Below are 24,113 nucleotides of genomic sequence, written 5' to 3'. Positions count from 1 at the left end.
CTTCAACACAACGTAGAATGGAAGTGTTTTTATTTCAGTGGTTAAACATTTACAGTAGTGTTGAGATATCCAGTAAACATCCAGTGTATCACAGTATCTTTATTCACTGTGGTATTAGAAATCACTCCGAATGCAAAGTTTATAACTATGGAATGTCATGATATCTTTTTTATATATAAATTACTGTTAAAAAAAGTAAATGAACAATTTTCTACTCTTTATACATGTGGCCATCTACAGAAAAGTACATTTACATCAAGAATCTCCTTAGAGAACATCCAGCTAGAGGAGTATAAATACACACGCAGCCATAGCAACCACTTAAATTACAACTAACAACTTAGATAAAGAAAAAAACGTTGGGTTATAAACATTTCATGTGCTACTGGTAGAGTTTACATTTGAATGCTGATTATAGTGGTTCATTAACGACAGATTCAGCACAGTTACACTGCACTATTGATCATGTGGGGATTTTAACACTAATGATATAAAGGCCTTAATTCAACTCAGTGCTATTGTTTTGTGTTTTATTAGTGTAATGCAATAACATCAAGCTTCACTGAACTGCTGCTAAATTGATCTGTACTTTTGAAGCTACATTTGCACATTTTGAATTTGGTATTGTTGTTTTTTACTTTAAATGACAAGGCTCGTGCTATTTTAATTAAGTATTCTTCTGCGGTGAGCAAATTCCATGAAAAGCTCAAATTCCACAATGTGGTGGTAAATGTTTTTACTTTTTCAGTTCCTCAAGCCAGAATGTGTATTTCAGCACCAAGCCCATTATATCCTGCCAGGGGCTCAATGCCTTTAAAAACAGACAGGTCATGAGCATATATCTAAAAAAATATTTCATAAATCACTAAAATAGCTGGGAACTTCAACCTGAGTAAACAGTGAATTTGTCGGGGACTATATTCAGTGGCAGATTAATATATATTTAATACTCTAGTCGGTATTTACAACAGTAGGATGGTGTGAAGTCCCAGTAGTAACTTTATGAAGCAGGAGAATAAGCTCTGATAGACAATTCTTGTCAGTAAGATCAATTTATTGTTGTGCTTTGGTTCTTTCATGGAGTTTTAAAAATATTTACTTTAACATCCTATTGGAACATTGAAAGTATTTGTGTAGTGCAGCCTTCTAAAGAGACAGTCAGACATTACTGCTTCAGTAAAAAAAACAAAAAACTAACCCTAACCCAATTGTGAGTGTTCATGCAGGCCGGATTACTGTTACTACACACCATTTACAGTACATACGGGGACGGCGTTGTCCTTTTTAATAAATATTAAGGCTTATTTTGACAATCCACGTCTTTAACACATGGAGGGAAACTAACTGGTGCGCTGTAGTGCTACTGTTGTGTAGTGTACTGAAATGAAAGCAGCAGAACAAAGACCAAAGATAAGAAGCCTGTGATGTGTGTGATGAAGCTCAGCAGCAGGATCTGCCTCAGGTAACTTTCTACTGTGGTAATAATACATGAATAAATGTCCTGCACCTCACAGAGATCAGTTTACTGCACAAGAAAAGTCACAGATGCTAAATTAACCTCATGCTACTGATAAGAGTTGATCTCGTCTGACATGAACACATTTATCTTTAGATGTGATTAGGATGCATTCTACTTAATGTGCATTCATGCACAGTGTACTCCACATTTATAATAGAGATACTATATTTTTTTCTCTGATTTTGAATGGTATTAAAATGCCTTCACAGACAGCATGCACAAAGCAAAAGCTCATAAAAGGTTTAGGAAATACAGAGTGGCAAACTGCTAAAATATCTTAATGTGAACTGTTGTCAACAGACTTATGTTGTATGAATTTGTGTTATTGTAAAACTGTGATGGAGAAGCAGAAGCTTTGTACTGTAATAGTTAGCATGGTAAAGGAAATTAGTAAGAGCAGTCAAAAGTGTTGGCTTTTGAAAGAACCTGCAAACTACATAAGGCTCCCACATCCATCTAGAATTAAAAGAATGATCCAGAAGCCTTCAAATTAAACGGCTAAATTGCACCTCTGACACAGGACGAGCTGCTGTTGAACTGGTCACTCATCTCCCTCCAGTTTCTGTGTGACACATTTGATGCGGATATTTTCCCGGAGGTTGCGGAGGCGCGCGCTGCGACTCGTGATTTCCTCCACGTAGGTTTTGGGGAACCAGCCCCGTTCCCCATCTGACAGTCGGATGCCTTCCACCCAGCCTGGTGAAATACAACATGCTTCAGACATCAAACAAGTCATTACGTCTTTTTTATTTAAGTTCAGACAGTCAGTGAGAATCAAATAAAACACAAACTTTTTATGGACACAAGTTAGATGGATTCAGGTGCAGGTTGAAGGTGGAATGCAATTAATCTAGAATAAGACTTAATCCAAATTCTTACCATCACTTGTAATGGTCTTAGCGTGAAGAATGTCGGCCTTTTCCAGTGTTAACTCATCGTGCTCTTGGGCCTGATAGCTTTTGATGCACTGGACCTGGGATATATCTGAGAGGAAAAGAAAAGAAAGAAAAGATGAATGAAAGCACTTTGGAGGCTGGTTCATGAACGTGCAGCTCTCTACTGACCATCGTTCTCATTGGCCTGCTCGATGTCTTCCAAAGGATCAGATGGAAACATTGCCGTGATCCATCTCTGCTTCCCGCTCCTTGGAAGCCACAAAACCAACAAAGCCAGTTAAAGCACCATCTGCTAGCATCTTGTTTTCATATGAGTTAAGTTATCATTGAAGGGATGAAGGGTTGTTACTCACTCAGTGTGGGATTTGAGCAGGATCTGGTGTTTGAGCTGCTGGCCTTCACACAGCTGCAGGTGGAAGATGAAGCCCGAGATGCCCTGCAGCTTCTGACTGAGATCCTTCACTTTCAGCTCTCCTATCTTGGCATGTACGAACACCATGAACTTCCAGGTACTGCAAAAAGATGTCCATTGTTTTCATAGTTAGAATAGAGCCATGTTGTGTTGCTTTGAGCCCATTTTCACTGTCTTTGCATCAGATCAATGGGGATGTGCATCAATGTCTGCTACAAGGTTGAGATCCGTACTTGGCCGAAGTTGGAAATATTTAAATTCTTATTATTAATCCTTCATATGGAATTAGAGAACATTCAGCAGCTAATTAGCTTAGCTTAGTTTAGCTTAGGCCATTTTATCTTGTGTCAACCTCATTGACAACAATACTCCAGGAAGTCTTTGCATCCAGCCTAGAAATGGTCCAACAAATAATCCCCCAATAGAACCACAATGTTGTTTCTTCTACAATTCGGTTTCTGCTTGAAGTAAACAAATGAGATCTAAAGCTGTTTGCCCATGCTTCCAGTCTTATGCAAAGCTACGCTAACAGGCTGCTAGTTATAGCCCCACAGTTAGCAATTAGTTAGTTACAATCATGATGAGTATGGTATCAGTCCTCTCATCTAACTGTCATCAAAAACACAAGTGTATGTCAAACAACTTTATTTCTATAATGTGATGCATTGTTATGTTAGTTACAGTTGATCAATGGTCCTTTGGGGTATTGTATAGACTTATTCTAGACTTTACACTTTGGACCAGAAAATGAGAACTCTACAAACATTTAAAGAAACCTTTTGTTTTATTTCAAATCCATATTGACTGAGGGTTTAAACCTATTTAAACCAGTGTTCAGAGCATAGACTGTAGGATGGTTCAGAGGGATTAGTTCACTGCCAGTTTGAAGAGACCCAGTGACTTATTGAACATACATAAAGTATATGGCATGTGATCACTGCATTAAATAGACCTGACAAAACCAAACCTATCCTGTAACTTAGGGGGAGAATACTGTATATGAAGAGAATCCCTGTTATTTTGTTGAATGTCCTCAATCATCAGTTCAATATCTTCCATCGACTGAACATCACTTACTCCTTCCTCCTGGACAGCAGGAGACAGTCGTTGAACAGGTGCAGGTACACAGGCTTGGTGGGTAACTTCAGCTTGGATCCAGAAATACTCATTGTTTGCGTGTCCACCTCCAGGAGTTCACCGTGTTTCACCAGCCAGCGAGACTGAGAGATCAGAGGAAAGATCTACAAAGAAAGGAAATAAGCTGTTTAACAATAACCACAGTGCAATAAGATGGTACATGTGGCATATATGGGCCATTGTGGGTAAACATTTTTTAGCCCCAAATCACATTATCATTAGCATCCAGACTTTGAATAGACCCAATAAAATGTGTTTGGAGGAGGAAGCAACTTTTGAGCTTCAGCAACCAAAGTCTGACCTACAGGTGAGGCCAGGGGAGGTTGGCTCCTCTTCATAAGACAAGAAGGGTATCTCCAAAATACCGACATTATACATTTTTTGCCACAGGTCTATATTGTTTTTTGTATTCTTATAACACACATTATTTAGAAAATTGTGCTAATATATTAACTATATCTTCATTTTTAATGTCGTAGTCTAATGTAGTTTTTGCAGATCTCAAATCCAAGTTTTTTTCCCATCAAATTATGACAAATTTACAGATTCATACTTTTTCTTAGAGTATTAACCTCCCTCCCATGGCTCCATATGTTTTTTCAAACCTACAATGCCCCCGATATGATACAGCTCTATGATGCTTTGATTCACAATTTTAAAGGAAGACAGAAAAAGTTAATTCTTCACCATCCGGACTTTAGATCAATGCATAAAGACTTCAGTCACCTTTCCCTCGAAATTAATTTTCTTATTGAGGTGAATCAGTTCCTCCATCCTCTTCATCGACTGTACACTGGAGTTACATTCTTTGATGATCTAAGAAGACACACACCAACACAGTCATTACTGTTGTGCCTCACCAGCCATAATACTGAAGCTTATCCAACTGACTATTAGGGATGATAATCACCACCTTTTTCAGCTCATTGAAAGCTTTCGTGGCAGTGTCCTCATCTCGGGAGCCCGGTGTTGTCCTCTTTAAGATATTCTGAAAAATAAGAACGTTTTTGAAGATATGCCGAGGAATAAAAAATGCTCTTGTCATGTTCTGTTAGGGAAGGAAACCTGCTGGGGCAAATTACTTGGCCAGTCCCAATATTAACCCATTTACAGTTTCACATAATTGGGTTTCAAGTGCGAACACGAATCCTGCAGTGAACATTTAATCATGTACCTCCACCAGCATTTTAAGCCGTGTGATCCTCTGAAATGGGAGGATTAGAAAAGAGGTCAGGGGAAGTCTTTGGCAGATGGGGTCCTCCTCCAAACGAGCCAGGATGCCGGGGAAACGAGGGTTGTCGTGCCTGAGATGACAGGACGAGCACATTTAGAGAAACACCTTAATGACTTTTATGAGAAACTCTGAAGATTCCAGTACCTTGTTTGCTTTGACAAAAGAAATTCTTAAGCATACATTTCAATGAATCATGTGCAAGTTAAGTCATGCAGGTGTAAAACAACACGCTCAGAGGAAATTCTGGACATACTGCATGAAACAATTGGATTTTCTGCATTACAGCCATGAATGTGCACAGATAGAGAGAGCCTGCATACATATACATATAAGTTCAAGTTTGGTTGGTTCATGTTTTCATTATACATTCAGTGGAGGCAGTTACTCACAGCAAACGCTGGTATGTCTGTTCTTGGTAGGCCTGGTTGGTTACATAAGGTAAATAAACCCTTCGCAGAGCCGGGCAGTGATCCAGGACAATGTCGCACACATCAAAGCGCAGAATGTCGAGCTCCAGTCTGCGCTCCAGATGCTGAAGGAACCTGCATACAATAAGTGAGCAGAAAATACAGTCAATGAGGGAACAAAACCTGGTCACTGAGATGTTAAAACAAAGACCTGAGCACAGCAGAAATATATTAAATATCAGTTGCAATTTATTTCACCTCTCGCTGACATCTTTGACCTCAGGCAGCTTGGAGAAGAGCCACTGCCTATCCTGAGCTCCAAGACACTCGGCAACCTCCTGCGACAGCATGAAGTGGTCCACAGCGATGGTTAGGCTGCGGATGTACGATGCTTCAGAGGTCACCAGCTCAAACTTTGCCTGAGTGGAGGAGGGAGCAGGATGTCAGCCTGCCATACAGTGCATGAACAGCTGTAGCAGTTCAATAGAAAAACAAATGAAAACCCAAATGTAATCCATCATAAGATGTGAAATCTCTTAACTCACCTCTTGTAACTTCCTCTCCTCATTGCTGAAATTGTCAAGCTGACCACTGGTTCGTACATCGGGAATATCCTGCCAGAGTGCAAAAGCAGAACCTCGTGAGGAGCGGAAGGAGCTGGATGGAGACAGGTTTGATGGAGACGGGGCCCCGTCAGACCCCTCGTCCCTGAGCCCCTCGTCCTCTGTGCCCGGCTCCTTCCCCTGTTGCCTCTGAATCTCTCTGTTGATGGCGACGTCACTGTATTCCTGGTACAGAATCGCTACAGGAGGAAGCAGGAATGAAATAAATAAAAATACTGGCTATGGAAAAGACAGTTAGGGGAAAATATCTAGATAGACAATCTAAATAGATGCAATACAAACACTTTGAAAAAAATCTTTCTTCAAGGCAAACTTACAACTCGGTAACAACCTTGACAGCCGATTTGAATTAGCAACAGTTGGAAGTGCGGCCAAGTCGTCTTCGATGGATTTCTTTCGCATTCTGTAATGAAAATGTGAAATGACATTGATCTTTGATTTTTGCACGTTTTTGTGTTGAAACAACGGAAGTCTGTATTTACCCGAGTTTTGTGCTCCATCTTTGCAACGGCATCCCATTGTCACTGCTGGGCAGAGGAGGTGCAGGTCCTACAGGACTGTGGGGGGCGCTGTTACTTGAACCTCCTGAGCTGCGGTGCCTGGAGTTGGACTTATCTGAAAAAGATAAGAAGCAGGACTTGAAGATGAGGTGAAGGGATGAAGCAAGACACCTCATGTAATAAAGGGTCAAGAGGCCCTGTACTGTAATAACCTCAGTTTAAACCTGTCTGGATATTTTCAGACATATTGTTTGTTGTTTCGTGCTCACCTGCCTTCTTAAGCCATGTACCAAATATATGAATGTCCAAGCTTTTAATAATAAAGTCGAGCTGCAGCTATATATTTATATATTCTAGTAGTTTCAGGCATTTTTAGCTCTTTACAATCAAATGGCCACAACATATTTTTTTGCCAATTCTTTCCTACTGACTAATTATATGTATTATATTTTATATTATGGTTGATGCAATTGCTCCCCTTTTTCATTACTGACCATTACAATATCCCTTTTTAATATGATTCTGATGGAGGTGCTGGGAAAACAAAAGTGATTTCTTTGTGTGTGAGTTTATCTGAAGTTAAAATGAGAATGTGGCCTGTTGGATATGTTGCAAAATGATATATATATATATATATATATACATAACATTCATATATCCATTATGTATCTTACCAATTAATGTAATATAGACTTTATGTAAAGATGAGTGGCATGACTGCTCCCCAAAATGAAGCCAAAGCATCTCAATCGCCTCCTGGTGGCTGGCTGCAGTATAGGGTTAATCATAAATCCTGCCTCCTCCATGTTAGTGGATGGGACCCTATGATGAAACGACATTAGATCTTTTGTCTACTCACAGTCAGGGTTGGGACAGAGGCTGTTGGAGCTCTGTCTGTCCCTGGAGGCTACCCGTGCTGACAGCGACTTCCCCAGCTTCAGGGTGAAGGAGTTCTTCCTCTGAGACAGCTGAAGTCTAGATATGAGTTCTGAGGCTGAGAAGCGTCGCCGCTCTTGGTCCCCATGACGACTGCGTGACAAAATGCTCCCCGTCGTGGCACTGGACATCTCTACACTCCCGCTATCTTCCCTCATCCCCAGTATTGAGTCCTCTATTATCTGCAGTGGTTCTGTGTGTAGATTAAAAATATCATCATGACTGAGGCCTGGGAGATCTGTAGCACCGTCTGTGGATGAGGGACTTGACATAGCCTCCAGGGAGGATAATCCACTGAGGTCCTCCTCCAGAAAAGAAGCAAAAGGTCCAGGGAAGATGTAGTCCAGGATCGGGCTGCTGAGAGACTCATCACTCGTGCTATCTGGAGAATAAACCTGCATCTTTCGCCCTGGAAACCAGAAAAAACCTTAAGAAGAGCATATAAAGCATTTTTAAATCGTAATTTGTTGCGTCTTGTCAATCTTGTTAGTAATGAAATGAGATGCACACTCACGGATAGACTTTTCTTTCACTGAACCTTGTGATGTTCTCCTCTGTAGCGGGCAGGAGTTTGGGCTCTGACACCCTGGACCTTCAGGTGAGGATGGTGAACAAGGTAACTGAGATTCCCATGAGTCTGTGTTTGTGTATAGAGAGGACAGAGGGAACGACAGAGGGAGGCTAAGAGCTGTGTGGGGAGGACGACATACTGTTGTGACAGTTTGTGGCTTTTCAGTCTGCTCAGGTTCGCCATCGCCCACAGTTGTATGAGAGTTTAAATTCAAAGTTGTTTCATGTTCATTGTCTGTCCTCTGGCAGTCGTTCTTCATGTCATTCAGCTCATTTAGTGCGTGTCTGTAACCATTCAATGAAAGAGTGTGTGTTATGCATTGTGCATCTGGAATAACAGCCTGCCTTGGGGAGCTGAGGCCATTTAGTTTCGGAGTCACTGGTGGTTGTAGCTCAATAAAAGCCAATGTTTCCTCCTGGCACACTGCAACATGCTTGAGATGGCACGGGTGGAGGAGAGGCCTGTCCTCCTGGACCTCGCTCAGAGCCTGGGACTCTCCTGAGCCAGGGATCCACATGCTGGGGCTCTCTCCCCCGCAGCGAAAAGCATGAAGGTGAGGTTGGAAATCAGGAAAAGGTGAGAATCCATACCCAGGGAGCATGGCTGAACGAAAACATGGGAGCTGCAGAGGGAGAGTGGGAAAAAAAAAAACTTATATTTACTGTACAGTTTATACACCAAGATCCAATCAACACTTCACACTGATAAAGTTTGCTGTTTCACCTTATGACTTAACTAGAGGAAGTGTGGACCCAAACCTGAGAAGGGTGATGATTAAAAAACAAAAGCGGGTTTATATAGACAAATTGAATTTGAGTTTGGTCACTTCAGCAAACAAGAAACTTGGATTATTAACAAAGACATATTATGCTCATATTCAGGTTAATAATTTTTACATGGGATATTACTTGAAAAGGTTGACATGCTCTAATGTTCAGAAAACACGTGACTTTCCTCGTGCCGTCCAGTACTGCGGCCTCTCTTTTCAGCCTCCGTCAGAAAACACTTGGTTTTAGCTCCTGTCACTTTATCACTTTTGGTTTTTGTTTGTTGCTCTTTCTACTACGCTATGTGCATGTCGAAAAAATTGACATATGATTATACTGCCTAGGGACACACTGGGGTAAACTGGAATGTTTCCACAAGAAACAAATCGGTGCCTTAGTGTAAACCAGTACAGCAGCAAACCACTTATCCTGCAATCAGGTATGGTTGACTGGACACAATTCACTGCTAGCTACTTAGCTGAGACTCGCCGGAGATTCCTCAGACCCAACTGAGTGTTACACAATATATACGGTTATAATGAACAGTAATCAGACTTATGTAAGTTTAATAAACTAGACAGTCTGTGGATGTTCAGTCGACGGTGGTCGTGTAGGATTGACTTTCTAAAAGGGCTTCTGCACATTTTTGGGATTCATATATCAAGATACACACACACACTGAGCAGACACCCTCAAACTATTGACACATGCAGGATGTTTCTGACCCAGTCCTCACACACACACACACACACACACACACACACACACACACACACACACACACACACACACACACACACACACACACACACACACACACACAATCTCACACACTTAAGTCTAGAGTAGAGTGTCTCCTGAGCTGTGTCTTCCTGCTCTAATTAAAGACCTCTCTACACACAGCATCCAACCCCTGTATTTAACATCTTTCTGTCACACACACACAGACACACCGACACACACACAACACACAAACCAGCTCCAGACAGAATACCACAACAGATGCACAGGCAGAGGAAGAGAGCACATCCTCAGCACTCTCACCTTGCACCTGAGATCTATACTCACCTGTCAATCTGGTTGTTGATCTACCTTCCTGTCCGCCCACGATAGCGAGCAGGCACCATTCCTGATTGAATATTTACAGGGAGCGTGTGTTAGAACCCAGCAGTGGGTCATAAAGTTGGCTCTCCTAACCGGCTGTTTAAACACACAACAGAGGAGCTCAGAGTCTTCTTCCTGAGCAGGTAATCCTTAACTTCTGCCAGGTAAACACCAGGTAAAATGAATAGTACAGACACACACACACATGCGTGCATACACACACAAAGGAGTTTGCCTCAATTGTTTTTATTTTTTTTTCACATTTTTCAACAGTCAAAGGTCCAAATGACCTTTGAAATAAGTTTAGATAGCAGTACCTATTAACAAAAATAATCTACTGTGGACCATTCTTCTTTTTTGGAAATAAAAATGTGTACATTGATATTTCAGGTCCAGCAGCTGAGACATTTAGTATTTGTCATGGGGATTAAGAAAAGTCTTTTTGAGAAGCACTAAGCTAAGTAGCAAAATAAGCAACTTTCAGAGCTGATTTCCTGTGTGAATATCACAAGTCATGGTGTATTTATGTGTTCTATTGGTTAAGAGGGTGCGAAAAGCCAACACGAACACGTACGTACGCACGTACATTTTAAAATATCAGCTTCCTCACATTGAACCACTCCCTCCACAATTTCAAGTCTGTTTGAATATTTTGTAAGATGTTGACAAGGCCGCAGCGCTTCTTTACCTCTTTTTTTCTCTCCCTTTACAGCTCTCCTGGAACCATTGTGTGGTGCTTTGTGAGAGAAAACTACTTATCAACTCTACACTTAAAACTTGTGCTTTTAGTCAGTGACTCTGACATTTCTAAGCCAACTTCACTTTGTCATTATTCCATTGCAAACTGCTACATTCTCTCAACTAACACAAAATTACTACACTAGTGTGCAATTTGGGGCCAGAGTGAGTGTTAATAATTAACACCTTGTCTCTTTTCATTTATTAGTACACACACACACACACACACACACACACACACACACACACACACACAGCCTCATGGTCATGGATTTACCATTCAATTGATGCATTTGTAATTGTAATTTAGACTTTATTTATAATAGTAACATGTTTTTTATGAGACAGTTATATTTTACATTATAGTTATTGAAGTAGTATCACATTACATTGTATTAAGCTGTGCACCTGTAAAGTATCAGTCCCTTGAGGGGATACAAGCATAAATTAATATGTTTGTTTACTGGAGGGTTTATCTTCCTTTGTTTGTGCTGTATGTGACTATGAGGTTACTGAAAAGCCACACCTGTTCTTGTGGAAACTGTAGGCTGCTCGGTCAGTCCAACTGCTCTGTTTCTCTCTTAAAAACACACAAATGTTTGCATGTATGGTGTACACACACACACACACACACACACACACACACACACACACACACACACACACACACACACACACACACACACACACACACACACACACACACACACACACACACACACACACACACACACGGAAGTGCAGGCACAAATGGTTACCTGTTCCCTACTGCAGACAAAGGCGGCCTTTATGTGTGAGCCTGGGCCCGGCTGCCCTGAGCACAGGACACCTGAGAGGGTGTGGGAACTGCTTATACTGATCCACCCATATAGTGCAGCCACTGAACCATATAAACACATCCAGACCACAGCTGCATAATGACTCAAGCTTTTTGGTGTTTGGATGTGGTTACAGTATAGTCCTGCTGTAGATGCGCACCATTGTATGAACTTTACTTTGTTCCCTCCCCGGTCTGTCATATCAGATCAAATATGAATTACTTCCGTGTTTACAGAGTATTTGCTGACAAAGTATTGTGTCTCATCTTTCAATACTGTCATAATGAATGAATGTTGACGTAATCCTCCACAAACCACCAACTCGTCATCAATCAACCTAATCTTTGTAGAAAATTTGTTATACAGTACATTCAAGATCCCAGAAAGTGACAATAAGCCTGACCGCCATATTTATCAAAACATGAAAGAATCCGATCACACGTACTACACATTCATCTCACTGACACCATTATATCACACTATTAAAGTTTCAATTCCAAAGACGTGTAATTTCCCTTGTCATAGCAGGCTGTTATTTATGACTGTTATGGACTTTGCTGCCAGCGTTTCCCCCTGTAATTTCACAAGGCTGCTCTAAGACGACATGTCTGCGTACAGCAGTTAATGAATGGCACTCTGGCATGACTTTATTGCCAGCAGCCATATGAGAAGCATTTCTTTTAATTGTGACATTCTTCATCTTAAAGGTCTCAGAATAATCCTTTAATGGAGTGTATCACATGAATATGAACATAAAATCTGCTCCTGATTCAGCTTCATTACAGAGTCAATGTTGTGTAATCGGTTCATTAAAGTTTGCTTGAAGTTTGTCATGGGGAGCTGTGTTGGAGCTGTTTGAGCTTTTATAATGTTAGGGAGTGACATTTTATCAGTATCTGCAACCAATAAAAATTAAGTTTCTATACAAACAATCTGCAACAGCAAATATGTGTATGAAACTTGTGCCTGGATTACATCTTTGTAAACATAGTAAGGATGTTGTTCATATATGAAAATGTGTTCATACTGGAAGTATCAGTAAAATATTCAAGACAATGTATTTCTTTTCCACTGAAATATCCAGTCTTGCTTTACATGTGTATATTGACTGCAGCATTATCAAAAATGTATGCAATTTTTTTTACTCACTGACTTGATCAATTTCACTCAGTAGAGTTCGTACAACAAGACCCAACAGTCCCCTTATAAAAACACATTTTAATTCACTAGAATTAAACTTGAACTTAAATTAAACTTACACACACTCATAAATTCCAGATTCCAAATCAAGATCTATAAATTATTTATTGAGAAATCGAGGAAAATGTGGAAAAAACTAGAAAAATCATGGATCTGTCCAGTAGTTTTTGTGTAATCCTGCTATCGAATGAGCGAACCAACAAACAAACAAATAAACGCAGCAAAAGCATAAATTCCTTGGTGGATGTAAAGATCTGGTTTCATTCAGAAAACGTTCACAGTGACTTTAGCCACAATCTGTTTATTTACATAAAAAAAAAAACTTTGCCAAAATGTCCTTGTTCACTAACTAAACCACAGGTGGGAGTGTGCACACCAACCGTCATCTCTGGTGTGACAGTTTGACTTGTTGTTCACCCACACCCACCACAACCAACTCCACTACTAATAATAAATGAGTTCAAAACAAATATTTTCCTACCTATTTGATGTTCATGCAGTGATGCAGTTAAATTATGTACAAGTGTCATATCTATCAGATACAGGGTTGTTATCTAATGAGATCTCTTAGGTTGGAAACAGCAGTCTGCTTTGTTCAGTGTGGCCGACTGTCAGACAACAATTCCAACATCAACATCAAACATCCTGGACAAGTCTGCCTCTGACACTCTAACGGAAAAAAACAAGAAATCTATCAATTCCACCTAAACTACAAAACAATCTTTTAAATTCTTCTGAAAGTTAATAAAACCCTCATGAACAAAACCAAGAATGACTTGAAGTAACTATTATTATAGAAATATGGACGCTGTACTTTGCATTAGTTTATGCCCTTATATAGTGTCCTACTGCTGCTCCCCCGATGAAAGAACAAACAAACTCACTTCTGATTTAGCTGAAATCTACAGTTTCATGCTGGTCCAATAAATAGTTTAGCCTCAAATGACCTTAGCCTCCTATGACCCAGTGTTCAGTTTGGGGATCAGCGCCACGTCCAGAGTAGAGAAGTCAGACAGAAATGAGAGTTGGACAATCACATAACAGAAATACAGCATATGAGGAGCCTCATCATGTAATCGTGCTGAGCCATGGCAGACTCACAGTAGGAATAACAGTGTTGAGTCGTGCTGTTGCCTGGAAGCTGGGTCCAAACCGTAGGACGTCACAGGCTGCCACTCACCGGACTAAAATTCACATCTCGTGCAGGAGCCTTTTGAGACGTTGGTCCAGATTTATGTAACAAACTGCATCAGTCATGTGTTGCTGTCCATGTTCAAAGGCGAACTGATAACATTTCTATCTTCTCAGTTTTATGATTATTTACCGTGTGTGTTTAGTTTCTGTTTGTAGTGGGTGCAGGGTTTATTAATGCTGGGCGGTTATTTTTCCGTGCAATGGTTCTTGTATTTAAATTGTCTTACTTCTTTTGTTGCTGTTGCACCAGTACCCCACAGTTTGCTGCTCTTATTCTCGAGGGATGTTTTCCAGGCTCAAACTGAGCTTGTGAGATTAAACCTGCAGGCTTTGGCAGGACAGAGATTTCACACCATCCTTTTGTGCGATATAAAAGAATAATCTTAAACTAAACTTTTTGAGTTCCTAGATGTGTCCAGTCTTCCTACTTACTTTTCAGCTGCACAAACATGAATGTTGCAACAACAAGGCAATCAAGGATGCAAAAAATGTCAGCTTTAAAGTCTTAAAAGCCTAAAACATTTTTCAAATACTACAAGGTGATGTACAGGATAATTAACCAGGTTACAGATATCTAGATACTGGTGTATTCACTATGAAAATAGAAAATTGTTGGACCAACCTGAAAAAAAATACTTTGGCTGATAAAACACATATTAATTTAGTTTGTTCAACTTGCACTTCTCAACTTATACTTACAAGTTACTTACAGGTGTTTTTACGAATTTAGATGTTTATTCTAAGTATTTATTTCAAGTTGGTAATTATTTTCTTTTTTCAGTGCTGCTTCCCTAGTTGAAAAAAAACGAGCTCATCCCAGCTTTGTAGGCAGGATAAGGAAGTGTTGGAAATGATCTTCCTGTGCCAGAGGTAAAAAAAAAGACAACATGTTTTTCAGGTCATCCTGATGCTCTAGTGGTTAAGATGAATACCATAAAGCAGAATAACAGAGTCTACATAAACTACAGCTCGTTCCAAAACGCAGCAACCAGAATTCTCACTAAGCTACGAAAAAAGAGCATTTTACTCAGATGTTAGCTTCCCTTCATTGGCTTCCAGTAAATTTTACAATTGATATTAAGATTGTATTGCTGACTTTCCTGACCTGAGGACCCTCAGAGGGCCCTGCTTACCATTTCACAGTCCCGGCTGAGGACCAGAGGTGATCAGGTCTCTTCCATCAGAGCTCCCACTCTGTGGAACAATGTCCCTGAGGAGATCCGTCTGGCAAACTCCTTATCCTCTTTTAAATCTTTCTTAAAGACACATATTATAGGTGTTTTTCCATCTAGTTCATACCATAACACCTATTTTAATCTTTAATGTTTTATCTTATCTTGTTTTTACTGTTTTCTCATCTATAAATTTTTTTATATCTGTATCTGTATATTAACTTAGCACCTTGTAATTGTGTTTTCAAAGGGGCTGTATAAATAAGTCTTACTCTGTATTATCATTATATCATGATTGATTTTGGCTGCAGACCTTTGTTGCATGTCATTCCTCACTTCCTGTTTTCTGTCAAATAAATCAAGACAAAAAGTAGCACCCAATCATAAACTTAAGTGTGTAGCTTATAGCAATCAGTGTGTCAATGACATCAGAATTTAGTTTGACCATGAAACTGCAGCATAAGCTCTTAACGGGTTATACGGGGGCATTCTGAGTAATTTGCACTGTTGAGGTGTTGGGGATTCAAATCTGGATATATATGGATATTCAATAATTTCCCAAATTGGGATCAATAAAGTACATCTATCTTACTTATACTCTATCAAATCCCAGTGCTCAGTGTGGAACTTACAATATGACCAAACCTCCTTTAGAAAATGAGAGTGTCTGCTCCTTCCCCCGCACGCTTTCTGTCTGTGAGCATGAGTCCGGTGTGTTTGGTCAGACAGACTGGGGTGTCCTGACAGTGTGGTGCGACCAGCTCATGTGTGTGTGCGAGATCGCAGTTTAACTCAGTCACATCAGACCACTAATTGCCAAGCAGCAGACTCAAGTGCTGGCATTGTCTGCCGAGACAAGACGTGACATCATTCAGCGTCACTTTTGCTCCATGTGCTCTGTGCTGCGAAACCAGTTTTAGTTGTTTTTGCAGTCAATCAAAGTTCAATCAAAGTCTGTTTTTTATTTATCTGTGTTAGAGAATACGTTAACAATCTCTGGTGATTACTGAGTGATGGAGCAGTGTATGCACTTACAGTCAGTAATTACCTGCTGCCGTCAAGCTCAAACAGCTTTAAATGGTTATCCATGGAATTATTGTGATGTAAAGTATCGTGTTGTCATAAAAAGGGCAACTGGGTACTTGATGTTTAAATTCAGATATCATGCAATACGTTCCTGTGCTTGTGTTAGGTTGGCAGGTTTTTACTGTTGGTAAATTATGTGGCCTTGAATATTATGAAACAGTAAAACTTCTATTCCACGTGTCCTCCCTTCTGTCTGTTGAGCTGTTTGACGACAATGTCATGCCAATTATTGAAAAGCATCAGAATTCTTCCTGCAGATGCTGATGGCAATGCACATGACTTGAATTTGATCCTGCAAAAACATTTTAAATGTTCACCTTGTTTCACCTTGTTTCACCTTAAATACCTGGATGGAAATCCAGCAGATATCATCTTGGTATTTTAATGGGCTTCATCTGAGTCACTCAATCAAAACAAACTCCTCAGCGAGACTCGAATTCCAATCAGTGAGAGCGCACCAGATGTGAAGGGGACAATGTCTGCGCAGTGTGAGAATAGTCGAGTAAATTCAGGTCAGGGAGTTTCTTGGCATTGGTTCCTCTTCCAGCCTCAACCCACCGAGACAGGTGAGCACCCCAGAGGCTATTTGGGGGGAGGGGTAACACAAATGTTTACACATGGTGTGGGACCACCTAATCCTCCCCTGCAGCCTCAGGCAACTTACCCACGACCTTCTGAGACACTATGAAGATGCATACTGACAACCTGACTTACGATCATACAAAGCTAAGACACACACACACAAACACAAGGCACACCTGATGTGAGTTTGTGTGTGCTTGAGACGCTATGAGCCCTTAACTGAAAGTGACAGGACATAGAGAGGCTTCGTCTCACTCAGTGGTATTTCCTGAACAAGGACAAACAGCAATCTCTTATTTAAAAGTCTGAAAAAATGGTGAACATCTCACATGTAAACGCCAGGACTTTTTGACCTTTAACCTCCCCTCCCCCTGCTTTACTGCCCCACCATAACAACTGCAGGAGGAGAAGCTGACATGGGAGAGGAGACAAACAGCCAGGATAGTACAGACACAAAGGGGCTATTGACGAACTTATGGAAATAACCTGATCTAATTATGGTGCTTTATGATAAGTCACAAAAGCTACCAAGTTGATTGAGGGGCAAGGATCCAACACACAGTAAATCCAGAAAATCCCATAATCAGCAGCTTCTGACAGACGACGGTTGTTCGTATGAAACGAGTTTCGAAAACAAAAGAAGCTCTGATTTAGGATTTTTTTCTGCAGGTTCCATGAACATATGAAAAGTTAAATCCAACACATTAGTTACATATCTAAACCCTGAAGATTTACAGTGTGTTTCTCAAACAACATGTTCAAAAACACACACACAGGCCATTTTAACTCAACATGAGACCATTTTATGTTTCAAATACAGCTAAACAACAATGTCTCCAATAATACATATCTAAAATGCAATAAAAATTATGAGGCAGTGTGTAACTTTTCAATTTGCCTCATTTGATAGACAGATATTCTCTAAAATATATTAAACCTCCGACATTGAACTTTAAATTTTCGTTGATTTTAGCACCTCTGTAGACCAAGCGGTGTTTCCACTGTCACCTGTCGTAATAACCTCGGTCCAAAGAGCGTGAAAAAAAGACACATGTAGCAAGTTCAGGACACAAACTAAGAAAACACTGCGACACCACAGCCATTGAGTATTTAATACATTTATACAGGTACGAGAAATCCATACTTCCCCCTCTTATGGTGGGCAAATGGAACAATCCCACCTGAGACTATACCAAGTCACTCAATGTATAGGGGCTTAAAGTTGGCTGGAATATCAAACCACACCGTAACAGACAGCTGTTTGCAGGATGCATAGCAAAGACGTAATGTAATTCTCATTCCGATCTCATCCATCTTGTTTGTAAGAGATGTGGAGTTGGCGAGGGAGAGACTCGGGAGTGCTGGTCTGTACGGGTTAGCCTTTACCCTAGCGTGTAGCCCGGTTCACTACCCCCGCTTCTGTTTCCTCTCTCTCCACTTAAACATAGGCTTTTCTCGCCTGACCATCATAAATCATTGCTCTGACCTTGCAGGTAAACTGTTCCGACCACAGTTGTTGAGAATAGTTGGAAAAGCCAATTTTCTCCCTGATTGTCTCATTTTGCTGTTGTAGGTCATAAAGTAAAATAGGACTGTTTCATAACCAGTTAAAAACTCCTTGTAGGGGCTTTAAACACTCATAAATGATAGACTGAGTGACTTTTAAGTCATTACCATGAGGCTAGGCACTGTTGTTCATTCCAGTATATCAAACACACATAAATATTTATCACTCCGCGGCTGAATATAGTCCCCTACAAATGGAGTATTTAATCCTGTCTACTAAAAACTACAGCACCCATTTATTAGGAGATTGCTCAGCCTTTATTAAAACACAAAACTCAATATTTGTGACCTATTTTAAAAGAATCACATATTCAGTGGGAACCATTCAGGCTGGAAAGAGACGGAATAAAAGCATCTTTGGTTTTGTTCTTTTTATGGGATTTGCTGACGGTATGAAAATGTTAAATCTAACCAACCTTATCTGTTAAATGTTAAAGTTACAAATCAGAAATGCCAAACTATATTCTTGGATACCTTTCTCAAAGTGATACATTTTCTGTTGATCCATCATCATATCAGAACCAGAGGTTTTTTAGTAAGTGGGTATAACATAAAAAGTGTCATTCATGGATCTGCAGTAATTTAGTTTCATAATTTTTTTCTTCAGCTATAAAATAATTAAAAAAATTAAGTGGCTTGCTTTGCTGTACTCTAATAGTCAATCAGAGCACTTTCATTCCTTTGCCACCGAGCTGACCTACTTTACGTCAAATTGCTGAAGCATCTCTCGCTTTCATCTGCTCTTGTGTTCACTCGCCTGCTCTTCCATGCTGTTATTTAGCTCTCTGCTCCACTTTTTCCCAGCTGAGCACCAGCAGTTTCTCCTCAAACCCCCTCCTCCACCTCCTCCTCCTCCTCTGCTTCTTGCTTTCATTATCTGGACAGGTATGCACAAGCAATCTGCCGGCCTGCATGTTGTTTTGAAAATACGATGGGGAAAAAGTGGAACACGCCAATTGAGCAGACAATCCTGAAACAATTCTACCTTAGCCCACAGCTAAAGCTATAAACTATTGAGACCCCAAAACCAGCAGTGCCAACAGTATTAGAGCAATGGATTAAGAGAGAATGTGAAATGGCCTAAAAAGGAAGGGGTAACACCTGGTTTGTCTTTTTTTTTAGAGGAGCAAAGAGGCACAAAAATGCATTTCAGTGAAGAGGCAATGTCTCCTAAGCCAGAAAGTGATTATCTTGCATGAGTGCAAATGTGAAACACAGACCACGCTGTATTGGATAAGTCACCAAGTAAAATGACCGGAGGGCTGCAGTGCTAGACAGGTGTGCAGCAATGCAGCCAGGGCAGCGATGTGCACACAGCAGCTCCAGGCTCCACTTTTAACACTTTGTCTGTTTTAACCTTCACATCTGGGCTTCAATATTCAGCCCAGAGACACAGATTTATATCAAATAATGAAGCCTGTGCACTCCTGCCTTTCAAAGAGTTTTCCATCTACGAGTCGAAGCAAAACACAACATCATATTTTAATTAACTGAATGCATGAATAGCACCTCAGTAGGTGGTCTGTTCTACAGTCCAGTTTTGAAGACAAGTTCATGTCCTACTTTAGAAGTGCCCAACCCCAAGATGAAACCCCCCTGACACACGGAGACACTTTTCCACATTCCCTGCATGACTCTGCAAACTCATTCCTCTGAAATTGACTACTAAGCTGGCCAGGAGACAAACAAAGCAACTCGACGATACACGTGCAGGAGCGAGGGCTGTTATTACGGGCCATTAGCGCCACAGTTATTTAAGCCACAAGTCAAAAAGCTAGGAAAGTGACTGTGTCTCCAGAAGATATCAGTGTCACTGATGTTTACAGGGCAGGTCGCTTTCAGTCAATGATGCCTGTAATGATTTTAGCCTGGTTTCGACCAAAACAGGTAAGTGCAAAACACAGAGTATAGACACCAAGTCACGTTCAAATTGGCAGCTGAGCTTGTGTGTGTGTGTGTGTGTGTGTGTGTGTGTGTGTGTGTGTGTGTGTGTGTGTGTGTGTGTGTGTGTGTGTGTGTGTGTGTGTGTGTGTGTGGTAAGGGGTAGGATGAGGGCAAGGTGTGGCATCCTGGATCGCTTTCCTGCAACACACTCCATGCACGCACGCATCTGCTACAGATACACCTGGCGTCCACAATACTCTGGAGTTTTAGAGTCAATAAAATTGGAGAAGTTTGGAAACGCTGCTGGCCCTTAGTTTTAAAACTCCATGGCTGTGTTATGGTATAGACGGGCAGAAACTGAGATGTTTGGAAACGATGATGTAGACAATCATAACCGTTGTCTTTTCTGTCACGAAAGAAGAAAGCAACCAGCATTAGCCTGAGCTACCAGTGTAGAACACAGCATGAAAAGTGTTGCTGACCCCTCTTTGCTAACAGCTGTTGTTCACTTAAATTCTGTATTTTACAATAATACAAATGCTTACATGTAGGAGACGAGTTATTATTCAAGCAATCTGTGACAATTCAGAGATTGTTTTAGTTTGAAAGCGCCATTTTCAAAAGAAAATTTAGTAGTGTGAATGTAGCTTATAGATCTACAGAAGAAACAAAAACAAGGACACTCAGACAGACAGACAGACAGACATGTCTGAATGGCAGGTGATGGGGCAGGTGCTCTCCAGACGTATAGTCGTGGGGGGAGGGAGGAAGTGGGAGGAGGAAAGGGCCCTGCGGTGAGCTATAAATCTTTGAGTGATAAGAGGAGGCCTAAAGAGTGACATCAAATCTACAGCAGAGTGCTGGCGGGACAGAAAATGAATTCACAGCTAAATGAAATCAAACAACCTGGATTTTTTAAAAATGTATTGTTATGAAGAGTTGTACTGTGGATCTCCAGTCTGTAATAAAGTCCTGACTCAATGCTGATACACATCTAGCACAACATCCAGGTGGTGCATTCGAGTCAGACATGCCGTAGTAAATCAGATAATCCAGAAAACACCCATTGCTGTCTAATTGTGCTCCAGCCAAAATATGCACCTTTCAGACGATCCATACCCACAACACACATGACAGTTAACTTACTCATCAGGACACCAGACGTCCCCTCAGCTCGCCCTCTTGCTGATGTTGAGCATATGTCTGGACAGCCGTAAAGTGTCTCACAATCTCCACATGAAAAGGGGGAGGGGAGCAGTTTTATGTGTCGTATTAAAAATTAAACCCTGGTTGCTGAATGTCATCACTGTGTTGTTGTTTATCTCTCATGAAGCCGTGTCAACAAATTGACCCGCCGGAGGCTTCACATGAGTGAACAAACAAACAGAGGGAGACAGAGGAAAAGAAAACACACTCATTCACACCGAACCATGTGCAGGCCTCAGTTGACTACCACACACTCTTGCTTCATCTCTAAATACAGGCAGAGAAGGTGTTTGAGTCTTATGCTAAAATACCCCAGAGTGTGTGTGTGTGTGTGTGGCGCCAAGTTTCAGCCATGTACAGTTTTTAACAACCCCTCATCCAGCATACTCCAGACAAGCACTTACCTGCCCTGCTCTGCAACAACTCATTGCTGCACTGTAAGCATCACATTGGAGGCTCAGCTCAGGGAGCTTCCTGCTGGAAACACGAGCGATGCAAGCTGCAACTTCTTCCAGGAGAATAAATTAATAGAGAAGCAAACCCTCGCACTGGCAGGATTTATGCATCCACTTGAGCTGCAACATTTTGTGATGCAGAAAAAGTGGGAACGGTGTCAGGCTGAAGGGCTGTGTTTAAATCGCTGGTTTGTTTGGTAGAGAAGAAACTGGAATCCAGACAAACAAGAGTGCAGATAACCCATCTCATGGTGGTATTGTTTACTGACTCCCATTCACAGACAGAGTCTACCTTTGTTTTCGGAGCATGTAGGTTGTCACATGTATGCAATGCACCTGGCAGGCTGCACAACACTACTTTCTGCAAGTTGCACCATACAAAGAACAATTTGCACTCTCAGGCCAATAACGAGACTCAACTTTCCCGTTCCAGCAGCAAAATCCTCCAACTCTGAGCATAACGTTATTGGAAATATAGTGAAATGTGTGTATAGATTTGCTGCTTTTTATTTTTCATTTTCGTGTGTAGAAAGGTCTGTTTCTGTTTTTCAGTACTGTACCTCATTGGCGTTAGCAGTCTAGTGCGTGTGCTGGCTGGTGGCCAGCAGCAGTGTGAGAATCCAGGCCATCCCAGGGTCAGACTGAGCCACTCTTCTATCCATTGCTGCCTTGTGTTCCTCCTGGCTTCTTTCCCACTTCTCCTCCTACAGCTTCTTCTTTCTATCTTTTAAAAAAAAACACAGCTAAGACTTTTTCAACCCTGTGTTCTTCTTCCTGACACTTCTCCTTCTCGTTCTCCTGCTCCTCGAGAAAACAAAAACAGGTTGAAAAACGGCCACCACCACTTGCTGCTCTCAGAGCTACTTACAATGCAGATCCCCTCTCTAAGCTCCTCTGCTCTCCCTTCCCTCTCGTTCCCTCTTCCTCCCTCCCTCCCTCCTTCTCTCTCTCTCGCTCTCTCTCTGCTACTGTTGGGGAGGTGCTCTCCCATTTCTCTTTCTCCTCCCCCTCTCGCCCATCCTCTAACTCTAATAGTTATTTAGTGTCTCATTTCAGCACCTGCTTTGAGACAGAGAGACAGTGAGCTAGCAGAGATTTTGTTCCTCATCTGAATAAAACTTTGCATGATAATAGTTGGGTCTAATTAATCAGACAAAATGTGTTGTATCGTATATTTGTGTTATTTGAATGTGTGAGAGGGGAAGTCACCCAAAACAAATTCAGGGCACCAATCCTTGCATGCTAGTGCAAGTGCACATTAGCATGTTCGTCTTTGTGCATGTATGCATTTGCATCACTGTGGGAGCAGATCTATTATTGCCTGTGGCTGTGTGTGTGTGTGTGTGTGTGTGTGTGTGTGTGTGTGTGTGTGTGTGTGTGTGTGTGTGTGTGTGTGTGTGATGATGTGCATGCACCAACATGGGGGCTTCCACTGAAAGTCTGCCTGTGAGATAGGAAAAGATGGAAAGAAGCTGCTACTCCCTCATCTGTTTGAGTGCTCCCTGATGTATCAGCTACATTCACTATTCAAACATGAAAAGAATGGTAGTGGGTGGTGTTGGGTGAGTTATAGCCCAGCACAGCAGTTTACACAGAAGTGGTGGACGTCTAATTGTCTCCATCTTTTGCTGGAGGAAAACAGGTCACTTAATGCCTTTTTGGCGTTTTCCTCTTGTAAAAACATTCTTACTAAGAAAAAATGTTTTTCTGGCAAAATTACTGAAAGTTTACTTTTTTTGCATTGGTAAAGATGTTAATTGTAAAATAAATTGATCAATCCGCTAATTTCATAAATCTCTGTGTGCATGAGGTTTGCATATCTCAAGATTGTTCATCGTCTCGGCTTCACACTTGGCATATGTATAGTTTTGGACCCAAGGAAGATCAGTGTCGAATTTTGTACAATTTGACCAAATTGCAAATTCAATATTGATAAACTTTGAAAAAACCAGCGGCCAGCGCTGAGCTGCATCATCAGTGTCAGTGACCTCATGGATCACGTTCACTACGACAGCAGCAACAAATGATTTTCCAGTTCAGGCTTCTCTGTACACTTTGAATAAACAGGTGAGTTTCTCTTAGTGCAGCAGCAGTGGTGGAGCAGCT

General features: G+C 41.0%; 1 protein-coding gene across 1 annotated transcript; it reads right to left on the bottom strand.

Moving 5' to 3' along the window:
• Positions 1–13: 13 nt before the first annotated feature.
• On the bottom strand, positions 14–22,940 carry arhgef19 (Rho guanine nucleotide exchange factor (GEF) 19). The gene is made up of 16 exons (XM_035160049.2): positions 22,568–22,940; positions 8,179–8,857; positions 7,588–8,073; positions 6,711–6,843; positions 6,546–6,631; positions 6,151–6,407; positions 5,864–6,024; positions 5,588–5,740; positions 5,139–5,268; positions 4,878–4,952; positions 4,691–4,780; positions 3,905–4,068; positions 2,769–2,927; positions 2,584–2,663; positions 2,399–2,503; positions 14–2,215 (listed from the first exon to the last, which is right to left on the bottom strand). Exons 2-16 carry the CDS (start codon positions 8,834–8,836, stop codon positions 2,061–2,063), a joined length of 2,892 nt encoding a protein of 963 aa, XP_035015940.1. The 5' UTR covers positions 8,837–8,857; positions 22,568–22,940; the 3' UTR covers positions 14–2,060.
• Between the last annotated feature and the right edge of the window lie 1,173 nt (positions 22,941–24,113).

This window comes from Hippoglossus stenolepis, chromosome 6 (genome assembly GCF_022539355.2).
Source record: "Hippoglossus stenolepis isolate QCI-W04-F060 chromosome 6, HSTE1.2, whole genome shotgun sequence".
Classification (NCBI taxonomy): Eukaryota; Metazoa; Chordata; class Actinopteri; order Pleuronectiformes; family Pleuronectidae; genus Hippoglossus; species Hippoglossus stenolepis.
Note: the sequence above shows the minus strand (reverse complement) of the source record. Positions and strands in the feature narration are given on the sequence as shown.

Excerpts from the sequence above, each read along its gene's own strand:
- arhgef19 (XM_035160049.2), bottom strand. The coding sequence starts at position 8,836 with ATGCTCCCTGGGTATGGATTCTCACCTTTTCCTGATTTCCAACCTCAC. Across the intron at positions 4,781-4,877 it reads CTTTCAATGAGCTGAAAAAG|ATCATCAAAGAATGTAACTC; the intron begins GTGGTGATTATC and ends GTGTCTTCTTAG. Across the intron at positions 4,069-4,690 it reads AAATTAATTTCGAGGGAAAG|ATCTTTCCTCTGATCTCTCA; the intron begins GTGACTGAAGTC and ends CTTTCTTTGTAG.